This window comes from Anomaloglossus baeobatrachus, chromosome 5, assembly GCF_048569485.1.
Source record: "Anomaloglossus baeobatrachus isolate aAnoBae1 chromosome 5, aAnoBae1.hap1, whole genome shotgun sequence".
NCBI lineage: Eukaryota > Metazoa > Chordata > Amphibia > Anura > Aromobatidae > Anomaloglossus > Anomaloglossus baeobatrachus.
The window spans coordinates 436,593,153-436,608,014 of record NC_134357.1 but is presented as its reverse complement, the minus strand read 5'-3'; the positions used below and the strand labels follow the sequence as shown (position 1 = coordinate 436,608,014).

The following is a 14,862-nucleotide window of genomic DNA, read 5'->3' as shown; positions in this document are numbered from 1 at the left end:
ACCCCTTCTTAATCAAAACGTTTGCCTACATTAAAATAAAAACACATACTCACCTCCGATGCCAAAATGATTCCAGTGATGTTGGCACTTGCTCTCTCAGGGCTCACGTGAGGTTGTTGCATCACATGAGCCTAGCACTCAATCACCTCCGGCTTCACTGTTCCCACCTTCAGATGAATCAAACATCAGGAGGAAGTCAGAGCTGCCCACATCCTCTTTATGTTTGATATGTCTGAAGGCGAGGACAGTGGAAGTTGGCACTGAGTGGGAGTAAGGCGGGCTTTGCACGTTGCGACATCGCAAGCCGATGCTGCAATGTCACATGCGATAGTCCCCGCCCCGTCGCAGGTACGATATCTTGTGATAGCTGGGGTAGCGAAAATTATCGCTACGCCAGCTTCACATGCACTCACCTGCCCTGCGACCGTCGCTCTTGCCGGCGACCTGCCTCCTTCCTAAGGGGGCGGGTCGTGCGGCGTCATAGCGACGTCACACGGCAGGCGGCCAATAGCGGCGGAGGGGCGGAGATGAGCAGGATGTAAACATCCCGCCCACCTACTTCCTTCCGTATAGACGCCGGCGGCAGGTAAGGAGATGTTCCTCGCTCCTGCGGCTTTACACACACAGCAATGTGTGCTGCCGCAGGAACGAGGAACAGCATCGTACCTGTCGCGGCAGTGTAATTATGAAAAAGTCGGAGTCTGCACCGATGATACGATAACGACGCTCTTGCGCTCGTTAATCGTATCATCTAGGATTTACACAAAACGATGTCGAAAGTGACGCCTGATGTGCGTCACTTTCGATTTGACCCCACCGACATCGCACGTGCGATGTTGCAACGTGCAAAGCCGCCCTAAGGCTCATGTGACATAACAACCTCACGCGAGCCCTGAGAATGCGAACATCAACATCAGTGGAATGGCGTCAGCACCGGAGGCAAAAATAGCTGTTATTATTTTAACATGGGCAAATGCTCCGATTAAGAAGGAGTTGTCTGAGTAGTAGACAACCCTTTTAAGAATTGATTATTGATACTTCTCTAGATCAGAAGAATCAATCGGCCAACAACCAACTCTCACAGATCAAGTGCTCTTGTGTTCTTTATGAAAAAGCCACTGACTGACAAGTTGGCCGGTGACTTATCTCCAGGAAAACATGCGATCGTTAGTCCAAAATTGGAGAAATTATAGGTAATATTCAACTCCATTCACAATTTCCAAGTCAGGTGGCTGCAGAAATCGTGGTATAAACTGAATAAGTCATAGGATATTTCTCTTTTCTCTCCAACCTTGACTAAATATAATAAAAGACCAGATGTGTTTATAGCATTGCTCCTCACACTAACTTAGATATTTCCTGGTAGAATACCTATAAATGTATATGAAGTTGTTACATACAGTATGACTTTACACAATAGAGCACTCTGTGTATACTCACATGATATGAAGACCTCTCCTCTCTGTTCAGCGGACTTGTTACGTACATACGGCCAGAGATGGGGTCTATGTTAAAGATTTCCATTGGTGGCTGATCAGCCCCGACACCAGTAATGCTGTAACGAATCATACTCTCTCTGTCCTTGTCTGAACGGATCTGAAAGACATACAGAAAAAAAAATGTAACTTGAGAAATGAACGAACACTCAGAGGTCTAGTACTAGGTTGCTTCGACTTCATATGCATAACAAGAGGCATGTATGTGGGTTAGATGTGCAGTTGGCTGTGGTTTTGCAGAAGTGCCTATGGCTGCCTTATTGTGTATCTATTGTAAGACGTTTGCATGGAGTCCATTGCTCATATGTACTTCTTACGTGTCTTCTCCTATAATATAATAAACAGTATAAAGAGTCATATAATAGAAATGTAAAAAGATTTTACAACGTTACACAAAATGTACCCCTGTGGATATGTGTGCGCCATAATCATGTGTATATATACTGTATATTGCGTCAAATCATTCAATACAGTATGTACGGCAGCGGGAGTAATTGATGGCTTGGTGGTGGGGCCAAACATCAGCTCCACAGATTGATGAAAGTAGGGTTGTTTTCTTATGTGTCTGACAGAGAAAAGGTAGGAGATAATTACAAGTATATATATATATATATATATATATATATATATATATATATGTGTGAAGGTCACTTTGTCAGATGTAGATTCCATCTGCCTTCATTTCCCTGACATTTCCTGGAAGATAATGAGCACATTCACCAGTTAATCACAGCGAGTCCTTTGCTTCTCTTTCATAATAGTCTTGTTCTCTTGTGATCCTAGCTATCATTTCTAAGCTCTCGCATCGATTCCTAGTGGACCTCTCACTCTCGGACCTGAAGGTCATAGCACGGAGGGAACCATCTGTCTCAAGAATGGACAGACTCAGCAAGCATGGGTCATTACTGGAGAAGAAAGATAATTGAACCCATAATGCAAAGAACACATGTGTGACAACCTTAAATAACGGGCCGGTTCTACAGTTATCTCTTCACAGGAACATAGATTAATGAAGGTTTCTCATTAAAACCATATAAAAGTTCCATACCTGGTGCACGGGGTAATAAGAACATTAGTCATTGGCTTAGCAGACATGTCCCCATTAGGGAAGCCTATATACGGCAGACATTGGCTCACACACATTAAGACTGTCCTACAGTCAAAAGATAAAGGTTTTATATGGCAGCGAGCCCCTGAAGCTTATCTGATTTGCCGGTGACCTTGGATCGCCGCTCGTCTTTAGCACTTTGCAGTTTTTATAATACAAAGTATTCTTCCATGAAAGAGTTCTCAAACTTTTACGAACCAGAAAAAGTTACTAAGGAAGCTAATTATTTATGGTGGAAAGTGACAACTTGTGTTATTTCAATTCACTGTACAGCCACAAGCCAAAGTAAGACCATTATCACCTGAATGACCATGACAGGTAGCCCTATATTATCTGGTAATGAGCAAAGAAATGATGATGTTGCCACTGCTTTAACAACCTGTACAATAAAATTAAACAGTAAAACCCGCCACAAAAATATAGAATAGTCATTTTTTTTGTGTTCACCTACCTTCCCAATAAAAGAATTTAAAGTTAACCAATAAATATTACATGCCCCAATATTGTACCACTGAAAACTTTAAGGAGCTTATTCACCACACTTTTTTACTGAAAGGGGTATTCTCACCTCAAAGATCCTATCCTAATATGTAGTAGGTGTAAAAATAATAATATTAGCACATACATAATATTAGCACATAAAAATGTAGTATAGGTCTTCATTATGATTCATTATGTCGCTTACCTCACGTTCAGGGCATTGCAGGACCTTAGGTATCCATGGTGACAACAACGAGCAACTAACTGACTATATGTGTGGCCACAACCATGGATACCTAAAGGTCCTGCAATGCCCTGAGATACAGTAAAGGCCTCTTTACACGCTGCGATATCGTTACCAATATCGCTAGCGTGCGTACCCGCCCCCATCGTTTGTGCGACACAGGCAAATTGCTGCCCATGGCGCACAAAATCGCACGGACCCGTCACACTACTTACCTGCCTAGCGATGTCGCTGTGACCGGCAAACCGCCTCCTTTCTAAGGGGGCGGTCCGTTTTGCGACACATCGACGTCACTAAGCGGCCGCCCAATCAAAGCGGAGGGGCGGAGATGAGCGAGACGTAACATCCTGCCCACCTCCTTCCTTCCGCATTGGCGGCGGCCGCAGGTAAGGAGATGTTCCTCGTTCCTGCGATGTCACACATAGCGATGTGTGCTGCCGCAGGAACGACGAACAACATCGTCACAGCATTAGCAACGATAATCGAGATTGGGGGGGGATGTCACCAATGAGCGATTTTGAACATTTTTGCGACGATTCAAAATCGCTCATAGGTGTCACACACAACAACATCGCTAAAGCGGCCGGATGTATGTCACAAATTCCGTGACCCCAGCGAGATCGCTTTAGCGATCTCATAGCGTGTAAAGCGGCCTTTAGTGACATAGTGAATTTTAAGAACTATACTACATTTCTAATTGAGATATTTGCTAATATTATTATTATACCTATTACATATTGAGATAGGATGTTGGAGGTGGGAATACCCCTTTAAATGTATGTACAGTATTTGGGACTAAAAATTAGTTTTTCAGTTGGTTTCATTAAAATGTTTGTACTGTTTTGCTTTTAGAAACTCTCAAATTGGTCCATTAGAATTAGTTAACTAATGGATTCTCAATTAACCCATTGTGCAGTCCGCTTTAGACGGTGCAACACAGAGGCTACACTTGTCAAATGGTGCTAAATGTTCAAAGCACCACACCAACGTTTTTTATTTTACCGCTGGAGTGGTGCTTTAAGGGTACATGCACACGATCCGGACTCACTGCGTCTTGGACTCAGCGGGTCCTGACCTGCGGGGCCGCGAGATGCCTCGGTAGGAGGTTGCAGCTGCTCGTACCCATGATCAGGGCTTGGGCAGTTGCGTTCTCTCGCTTGTGTTCTTCCTTTGGAGCAAACGTGAGACTCTGCAGTAAACAACTGACATGCTGTGGTCTGGAAAGTCGCACCGCAGGTCAGTGTTTGCTGCGGGAAAAACAAGCACAGTGGGCACGGGATTTCTAGAAATCTCATCCACTGTGCTTGTACTGTACAATGCAGCGTTTTAGACAGAGCTGAAGCTTGCAGAATCCAAAATGCTGCAAACACTGATCGTGTGCACATACCCTAAATGTAAGACCCCTGTCGTATACTCACCTTCCAACGGCTTCATCTTCTATCACCGCCGCTCCGGTTGGTCTCCTGTAATTTGTGACTAGTGTTTCATGGAGCTGGAGGTCACAACTCAATACAAGTGTATAAGAGTCTCGTTCTGGCTCTTATAGACTTGCATCGACAGTTCTGACTTCCAAACAGTCAGAAGTGGCAATCACAAGATGATGCTGCAGGACTGGATCGGCCTCTGTAAACGGTAAAGATGCCAGAGGGTGAGTATAAGACCGGGGGAAGAGACCTTAGATTAGAAGCACCACTCTAGTGCTGAAACAAAACTATTGGAGTAGTACTTTACAGAAACCCAATTACAAAAATTATTTTCAGCCAAAAACACATACAGTTAAGTATGAAAAAGGAAAACTAAATTCTTCAAACCCAAATTAAGCTGCATCAATTGAGAACCCAAACACTCATGAGGCCTGCTTAATTAGATAAATCTTAAGACTCACATCATTGAATTACGTTGTTACACACTATGCCTTTGTGGACAACAATTGTACATGTGGATGTTTTCATTCTGTATTTTTATACTACACATTAACTTCAAATAAAAAAAATAAGCAAAATATATGTGTGTGAAGAAACATATAATAGGAGCCGCGTCAGACTGATTCCCAATGATAATGCATTTCCATGATGCTATTTATACCACTATATCAACAGGTAGTGATTAATGTACGTGGAGTCCGGACAGGATCAACGACTTGATTTTTTATTTCTTTTTGGGCAGCTTCTTAAAGAGATCACACAGCTAACATTTTTTTTACGATCGAATAAGAAAAACATAATAAATCATTAAGATTTTATCGATACATGTCTAAAGCCCGCTTTACACGCTACAATATATCTTACAATGTGTCGGCGGGGTCACGTCGTAAGTGACGCACATCCGGCATCGTAAGGTACATTGCAGTGTGTGACAGGTACGTGCGATTGCGATTGAACGTTAAAACGTTCATCGCATACACGTCGTTGAATCCTGACGAATTGCACGTCGGGTTGTTCAATGTTCCCGAGGTACCACACATTGCAGTGTGTGACACCCCGGGAACATTGAACAGATCTTACCTGCATCCCGCGGCTCCAGCCGGCAATGTAGAAGGAAGGAAAGAGGGGAGCGGGATGTTTACGTCCCGCTCAGCTCCGCCCCTCCACTTCTATTGGCCGGCTGCCGCGTGACGTCGATGTGACGCGGAACGTCCCTCCCACTCCAGGAAGTGGACGTTCGCCTCCCACATCGAGGTCGTATGGACGGGTAAGTACGTGTGACAGGGGTTAATCGTTTGTGTGGCACGTTCAACAAATTGAACGTGCCACACATACGATGGGGGCGTTGCAAATCGCATACGATATAGTATGCGAGATTGCAACGTGTAAAGCAGGCTTTAGTCACTCATAATTCTGATATGCAGAGAGTAGCTGCATTCATTGTGAGCTGTAGAAGGATGATTACAATCATAATCATTAGTGATGAGTGAGCACTACCATGCTCGGGTGCTCGGTACTCGTAATGAGAAGGTCGGGTGCTAGGACGGGTTCGACTCATGTATCAAGTATATTGGAAGTCACGCAGTTTTCCAGAAGATCTTCGAGAAAATGCTTGACTTCCATTATACTCGGGTACTCGAGTTGCGCTTATCCAAGTGTCCAGCTGCTTGTTACAAGGACTGAGCCCCTGAGCATGGGAGTGCACTGCTCACTCATCACTAATAATAATCTGGGTCAGTTTCACCAGCTTCAAAAAAAAAAATCAAGGTCACATCAATTATTTTCTTTTACAGACGACAAAAAGTGCCCTATTTTTATGGACTGTCCAGGAATTTCAGGATAGTTGGCAAACTTAAAAAAAAGTGCATGCTTCATCAAATGCCATGTATTGGACTGATCTCAGTTAGTGATGAGCGAGCATGCTTGTAACTACTCGGTACTCGCACGAGTATCGCTGTACTCGGGCTGCTCGGCGGGGACCGAGTAATCTCGCGATACTCGTGCTGTACTCGTGGTCTTCATTTCTGCATGTTGGCGCTCTTTTGAGAGCCAGCCCTCATGCAGGGATTGGCTGGCAGACCACTGCAATGCCACAGCCCTGTTAGTTGTGGAATTGCAGTGATTGGCCGGCCTGCACAGCGTGACCGAGCCTTTATACCGGCCGGCGCGCTGTGCTCTGCTCACAGCCATCCAGACAGTCAGTGCAGGGAGAGTGTCGCTGATCCAGGGAAAGCTTTGCGGCCCTTTATAGTTAGTTCCGGAGCAGGGCTGCAAACAGTGTGACCAGAAGTCCTTCTCAGGACTATTCTAGTTGTATACAGGCAGGCAGGGTATAGCCAGGTCGGAGTACAGTAGCAGAGTCCTTCTCAGGACTATTGTTGCTATATACAGGCAGGGTATAGCCAGGTCGGAATACAGGCTAGTGACCAGAAGAGTCCTTGTCAGGACTATTGTAGCAGTATACAGGCAGGCAGGCAGGGTATATAGCCATTCCTAGTGGTGACCGTATACCAGCCTTCATCATATCTGGGGCTGGTGTACACAGTCTAAAACAGTCCAGATAGTGTCTGACTTCTCAGTAATTGTCGCTCCTAAAAACCAGTTAGGTTCTTATTGCGTCCGTGCTTGCATTTAAAAACAGCACGTGTGTGTCTGTCGGTGGCAGCGTACAGGTGCACGTTTTGCACAAACTATTATATAACGCACAAGTCTAGTGTATAATACACGTCAGTCAGCAGTGTCTGATAGTGTCAGACTTCTCAGTAATTGTCGCTCCTAAAAACCAGTTAGGTTGTCATTGCGTCCGTGCTTGCATTTAAAAACAGCACGTGTGTGTCTGTCGGTGGCAGCGTACAGGTGCACGTTTTGCACAAACTATTATATAACGCACAAGTCTAGTGTATAATACACGTCAGTCAGCAGTGTCTGATAGTGTCAGACTTCTCAGTAATTGTCGCTCCTAAAAACCTGTTAGGTTCTTATTGCGTCCGTGCTTGCATTTAAAAACATCACGTGTGTGTCTGTCGGTGGCAGCGTACAGGTGCACGTTTTGCACAAACTATTATATAACGCACAAGTCTAGTGTATAATACACGTCAGTCAGCAGTGTCTGATAGTGTCAGACTTCTCAGTAATTGTCGCTCCTAAAAACCTGTTAGGTTCTTATTGCGTCCGTGCTTGCATTTAAAAACATCACGTGTGTGTCTGTCGGTTGCAGCGTACAGGTGCACGTTTTGCACAAACTATTATATAACGCACAAGTCTAGTGTATAATACACGTCAGTCAGCAGTGTCTGATAGTGTCAGACTTCTCAGTAATTGTCGCTCCTAAAAACCAGTTAGGTTCTTATTGCGTCCGTGCTTGCATTTAAAAACAGCACGTGTGTGTCTGTCGGTGGCAGCGTACAGGTGCACGTTTTGCACAAACTATTATATAACGCTCAAGTCTAGTGTATAATACACGTCAGTCAGCAGTGTCTGATAGTGTCAGACTTCTCAGTAATTGTCGCTCCTAAAAACCAGTTAGGTTCTTATTGCGTCCATGCTTGCATTTAAAAACAGCACGTGTGTGGCAGTCGGTGGCAGCGTCAGGCTCCATATTGTCCCTGGATAGAGACGTGCATGATGGCCTGTAAACATGAAATGCCCATTGTAAGGAAGTGGGTCTATTGTAGTATAGCCCTTAGGCAGGGCAGCCAAAAATTTGGAGGCTCCACATTGTCCCTGGATAGAGATGTGCATGAGGGCCTCAAAACATTGTTCCCATTGCAAAGGAGCGGGTCTCCTGTCGTTGTAATGCCCATTCAGAAAGAATGGGCGAAAAAATTTACCACTGGGGGTATACCTGAAACAACGGCTTAACTATTGTAACGGTCACCATGATGGCGCATGAGGAGAAGGAGGAGCAGTCCAGCGATTAGCCAAAGTCCAGAAGTGTGTTACCATGGGTGAGTGGAGGTACATGGCAAATTCCCGTTACAAACTTTAAATTCCGCTGTCATTTGCTGGTGGTGTGTAGTGAAGTCTGGCCAAATCCAACCCTTGTTCATCTTGATCAGAGTCAGCCTGTCTGCATTTACAGTTGACAGGCGGGTGCGTTTATCTGTAATGATTCCACCTGCGGCACTAAAAACACGCTCTGACAAAACGCTAGCGGCAGGGCAGGCCAGGACTTCCAAGGCGTAGAGAGCCAATTCATGCCACGTGTCCAGCTTGGATACACATTAATTGTAAGGCACAGAGGAATGTCGGAGTACAGTTGTTTGATCTGCAAGGTACTCCTTGAGCATCTGACCAAACTTAGGATTTCTTGTGGCACTACCCCTCACCTCAGGGGCTGTGGTATGTGAGGGGCTGAGAAAACTGTCCCACATCTTAAAGACTGTTCCCCTACCTCTGGCGGATTGGACTTGTGCCCCTCTCGGCTGTACGCCTTGGTTGTCCACTGATTCCTGACCTATGCCGCTAGCGTTTTGTGAGGGGAATGCTTTGCCTACTTCCGTGACTATGGCCTTCTGGAACTGCTGCATTTTGCCTGACCTCTCTGCCTCGGGAATAAGAGACATAAAGTTCTCCTTTTAGCGTGGGTCTAACAGTGTTACCAACCAGTAATGATTGTCGGCCAAGATGTTCTTAACGCGAGGGTCACGAGACAGGCAGCTTACCATAAAGTCAGCCATGTGTGCCAGACTCTTAACAGCCATCACTTCAGTATCCTGACCAACACGATGACTGAACATGCTGTCCTCCTCCTCCTCCTCATCATCTACCCTGTCCTCTGGCCAGCCACGCTGAACCGAGGATATGACTGCATGTCATATCCTCAATTTGGCCAGAGAGTTGCTCCATGTCTTCATCCTCCTCCTCGTCATAGTCCTCCACTGCACGTTGTGATGAGACGAGGCTGGGCTGTGTGTTATCACCCACACCCACTACTGTTTCTTGCTCAAACTCATCGCGCTCCGCCTGCAATGCATCATGGTTGTTTTTTGAGCAGAGACCATTTTAGAAGGCAGAGAAGCGGTATGGTGACGCTAATAATGTCGTCATCGCCGCTCACCATCTTGGTGGAGTCCTCAAAGTTTTGGCGGATGGTGCATAGGTCGGACATCCATCTCCACTCCTCAGGTGTTATGTGTGGAGTTTGACCCATTTCCCGACGGCTTAGGTGATGCAGGTACTCAACAACTGCCCTCTTCTGCTCACATATCCTGACCAACTTGTGCAGAGTTGAATTCCAACGCGTGGGGACATCACACACCAGTCTGTGTGCCGGAAGATGCAAACGGCGTCTTAAGCCGGCAAGGCCGGCTGAAGCAGTAGGTGACTTTCGAAAATGTGCAGACAGGCGGCGAACTTTTACCAGCAGATCAGACAGCTCTGAGTATGACTTTAGAAACCGCTGAACCACGAGGTTGAGCACATGGGCCACGCATGGAACATGTGTCAGCTGGCCTCGCCTCAAAGCCGCCACCAGGTTCCGGCCATTGTCACACACGACCTTTCCTGGCTTTAGGTTCAGAGTTGTGAGCCAGTGATCTGCCTGCTGTTTCAGAGCTGTCCACACCTCTTCTGCATTGTGGGGTTTGTCACCTATGCAGATTAGCTTCAGCACTGCCTGTTGCCGCTTCGCCGAGGCAGTGCTGCAGTGCTTCTGTGTCGCCCTGGACAAGCCAGGGGCTACAGAGCACAACACTTAAACACCCCACACTCCCTGCAGGCATATCATAGTCAAAACACAAAATCCTTGTTGCCTTCCCCAGGGGCTGTTGTCCACACCAGGGTGTGGAGCCAGGCGGTTGGTCTCCACCCACCGAGGAGGAGGGAAAACACAGGCAGTGAGAGTTAAGCTAAGGAAGTGGAAGGAGGAAAGTAGTAGAGAGGAGAAAAGTGACAGCAAGAGCCTGAAGTTGGTCCGGGTGTGTGGCCCGGACAGGACAGCAAGGTTGGCAGGATGTGGTGACCGTCTGCAGTGGAGGCCGATTGGAGTCTGCCGTAAGGACCGTGGACGGGTGGTGACCCGGCCGTACCGGACCGGTATACAAAGAGAAGCCAGCACCATTGGCAGAGGACTTTCGGATCCCGGCAAGGCTTGGTGTCGCCGTGAATTTGCCAAATCCGTTAGTGAAGGGGACCTCAGGGTTTCCAAACAGCCAAGTCCAGATAGAAGGCAACCGTCCAACCGTGAAGGGGAGACACCGCCACCGCCAAGGGCAACCGTCTCCCAGGGCCAGCGCCTGTGGGCAAAAGGGGCTCCTCCGGCCCATATCCAGGTCGGGGAGCGGGTTACCGTTGGGAAACCATCACTACCAACACTTAACTTAGGTGCAGGGAGAGACAGTCATCACTAACCTGCAGGGAGGAACAACCGCAGCCGTCCGAGGGACCCGTCCATCCAGCCACTTGTTTTACCGTGAACTGTGTCATCATCATTGGGCTGAGTGAGTACCTCCGTGCCGTGCGGCACAGCGCTGCCCCTGCGACCCTGCACCTCATCAGGCCCCGCAACCCGCCTGTCATCCATCTCTACCCCATCACCAGGCCCCGGGACAACCAACCCACCTACCCACGGAGGGGAGAAATAACAACAAAGCTGCTCCCTGTCACAGACTCCCGGGATCCCCGTCCAGAGCAGCGGTGGTGTCCACACAATCACCACAACCGTGGGTGGCGTCACGGACAATATCCCCAAAACCCAAACCACCCCTTTTCACTCACGGGCAAGTAGCGCCGCTCGAGTCCCCGGGATCCGGCCATCGCTCGAGCCAACGAGCAGCAGCAGCCGTAGAGCAGCGTCAGCCGGACCCGAGCAGTGGGAGAGCGCACCGTCCCCTCCTCCGCCCGCGACACTTCCAGCTTGGGACTGGTGTGGAGGGTAAAGTGGATCAGGATGCGCAGGAGGAGGAGGAGGCTGAGGAGCATGACATTCCGGAGCTGTAGAGTGTGTGTGAAACCCTGACTGAGGTAGGACCTGCAAAACTTGGTGTGTGAAGGACGTGTTCCGTCCCTCGCTCAGACTGGGTCCCAGCTTGCACAATATTAACCCAGTGTGACGTCAACGAGATGTAGCGGCCTTGCTCACATGCACTTGTCCACGTGTCTGTGGTTAGGTGGACTTTGGCTGAAACAGCGTTGTTCAGGGCACGTGTGATGTTTTGTGACACGTGGTTATGCAATGCGGGGACGGCACACCGGGAGAAATAGTGGCGGCTGTGGACCGAGTAATGTGGGACAGCTGCCACCATCAGGTCGCGGAATGCTTCTGTCTCAACCAGCCTAAAAGGCAACATTTCCAGCGCAAGCAGTCGCGAAAAGTTAGCATTTAGAAGTGTGGCATGTGGGGCGTTGGCAGTGTATTTGCACCTGCGTTCAAAGGTTTGCTGAATGGATAACTGAACGCTGCGCTGGGACAAGGACGTGCTTGATGATGGTGTTATTTCTGCGTGGGTAACTGCAGGTGCATGGCCGGAGGAGGCTTGTTCGCAGGCAGCATGGACAGGGGATTGGCTCGCATGTACAACCAGCGAAGACGTAGCAGTGACATCAGCAAGCACTGCTCCTCGACTCTGTTGTACTTCCCACAAAGTCAGGTGCTTGGCTGACATGTGCCTGATCATGCTGGTGGTGGTCAGGCTGCTAGTTTTGGTACCCCTGCTGATGCTGGCATGGCAGGTGTTGCAAATGGCCTTTTTAGAATCATCTGGAGCCAACTTAAAAAACTGCCAGTGTCAGAGTTCCGGGTTTTCCAGTTTTCTTTTGAAAGAGCTTGCCCTTTGTTAACATGGAGTTTTCTGTTCTGTTGCCCTACTTCCTGTCCATCTGTTTAAAAGCCGCCCCTAAAGCTTAGTCCAGTGCCTGAGTATACTGCTTCCTGTGTGCTCCTGCCCTGCTGCTTTTGGTTCCTGATTGTTATTCGGATCCTCTTGGAAAACAACCGACACCGACTCTGGACTTCATCTGGTATCATCTAGCTGTGCCCGGACTCCGTTTGCCGTCTTTGGTCGGCACTTCTGCCCGGTTCCTTCCGTTTAATACCACTCTGGACTCACATCACGTACGGACATTTTTGGACTTACCTATTGCCCTTTTGTGTCCCGGCTGCTGCGCATTTAGGGCTTCTGGGGTGATTGCCAGACAGTCCCTGTATAGGGGTTCGCTCTTGGTGGTCTCCCTGGGGGAGTCCGGTGCGCGGTCCCGGGAATTCCCTTTCGCTCCGTCCCTGGAAGGTATTTCCTGTATTTATGTTCTACTGTGTTTTTGTTCCGTTTATGTACATATTTGCTGGTTGCATATTATAAACGTCTTGCACCAAGAACTCGTCTCTGGTTGTCATTGCCCTAACGCAATCGAAATCCTCAATACATACAATAGTATTACAGCCAGACTCGGGAAGACCTAACATTTGTACAGGCACCTTGTGTCGTGTTGTTCCGGGGAACAGTTGCCTGACGTCTGCCTGGGGCCACCACTCTGCTTCTTACTGCCTGTTGGGATGCTACGCCTCCCTCCCCCTGTGCACTGCTGTCCTCGCTCTGCATATCCTCCTGCCAGGTTGGGTCAGTTACTGGATCATCCACCACGTCGTCTTCCTCTTCCGCACCCTGCTCCTCCTTCTGACTTCCTGACAATTGTGTCTCATCATCGTCCACCCCTTGTTGAGACACGTTGCCAACTTCGTGAGAACGTGGCTGCTCAAATATTTGGGCATCTGTACATACAATCTCGTCATGGCACACTTCAACAGGAGCTGGCGAGAGGCCAGAATTTGTGAATGGAAACGTGAACGAACAGCTCTTCCGAGTGTCCAAGTGTGGGATCAGTAATGTCCGTGGACGTGTACTCGGCCTGGTGGTAGGAAGGAGGATCAGGTTCTGAAATGTGCGGTGCAGTATCACGGCTACTGACACTTGACCGTGTGGAAGACAGAGTGTTTGTGGTGGTGCCAATCTGACTGGAAGCATTATCCGCTATCCAACTAACAACCTGTTGACACTGGTCTTGGTTCAAGAGCGGTGTACTGCTGCGGTCCCCAAGAATTTGGGACAGGACGTGCGAGCGACTAGATGTGGCCCTTTGTTGTGGCGAAATTAGAGCTTGCACACAACCTCGGTCTCTGCCTGCACCACCATCACGTCCACTTCCTTGTTCGTTGACAACGCCCTTGCGCATTTTGCAATGCTGTGCTGATGTGTATTCACTAGACTTGTGCGTTATATCCAAGTTTTTGCAAAACTCACACAAATGCAGCGGAAAGCTGCCACCAACAGGCACACACGTGCGGTTTTTAAATGCAAGCACGGAGGCACTAAGAACCTAACAGGTCTCTATCCAGGGACAACGTGGAGCCTCCCAATTTTTGGCTGCCCTGCCTAAGGGCTATACTATAATACACCCACTTCCTGACAATGGGCACTTCAGGTTTACAGGCCCTCATGCACGTCTCTATCCAGGGACAACGTGGAGCCTCCCAATTTTTGGCTGCCCTGCCTAAGGGCTATACTACAATAGACCCACTTCCTTACAATGGGCACTTCAGGTTTACAGGCCATCATGCACGTCTCTATCCAGGGACAATGTGGAGCCTCCCAATTTTTGGCTGCCCTGCCTAAGGGCTATACTATAATACACCCACTTCCTGACAATGGGCACTTCAGGTTTACAGGCCCTCATGCACGTCTCTATCCAGGGACAACGTGGAGCCTCCCAATTTTTGGCTGCCCTGCCTAAGGGCTATACTACAATAGACCCACTTCCTTCCAATGGGCACTTCAGGTTTACAGGCCCTCATGCACGTCTCTATCCAGGGACAACGTGGAGCCTCCCAATTTTTGGCTGCCCTGCCTAAGGGCTATACTACAATAGACCCACTTCCTTCCAATGGGCACTTCAGGTTTACAGGCCCTCATGCACGTCTCTATCCAGGGACAACGTGGAGCCTCCCAATTTTTGGCTGCCCTGCCAAAGGGCTATACTACAATAGACCCACTTCCTTACAATGGGCACTTCAGGTGTACAGGCCATCATGCACGTCTCTATCCAGGGACAATGTGGAGCCTCCCAATTTTTGGCTGCCCTGCCTAAGGGCTATACTATAATACACCCACTTCCTGA

The 14,862-nt window shown here is 48.2% G+C and overlaps 1 protein-coding gene across 1 annotated transcript in view; it reads right to left on the bottom strand.

Annotated features, from left to right (window-relative positions):
- CDH4 (cadherin 4) overlaps positions 1–14,862 on the bottom strand; it is a 1,210,640-nt gene that overhangs the window by 141,982 nt on the left and 1,053,796 nt on the right. The window contains exon 5 of the mRNA XM_075350393.1: positions 1,441–1,596. Coding sequence (XP_075206508.1) covers positions 1,441–1,596 — 156 coding nt within the window. The remainder of the gene's footprint in view (positions 1–1,440; positions 1,597–14,862) is intronic.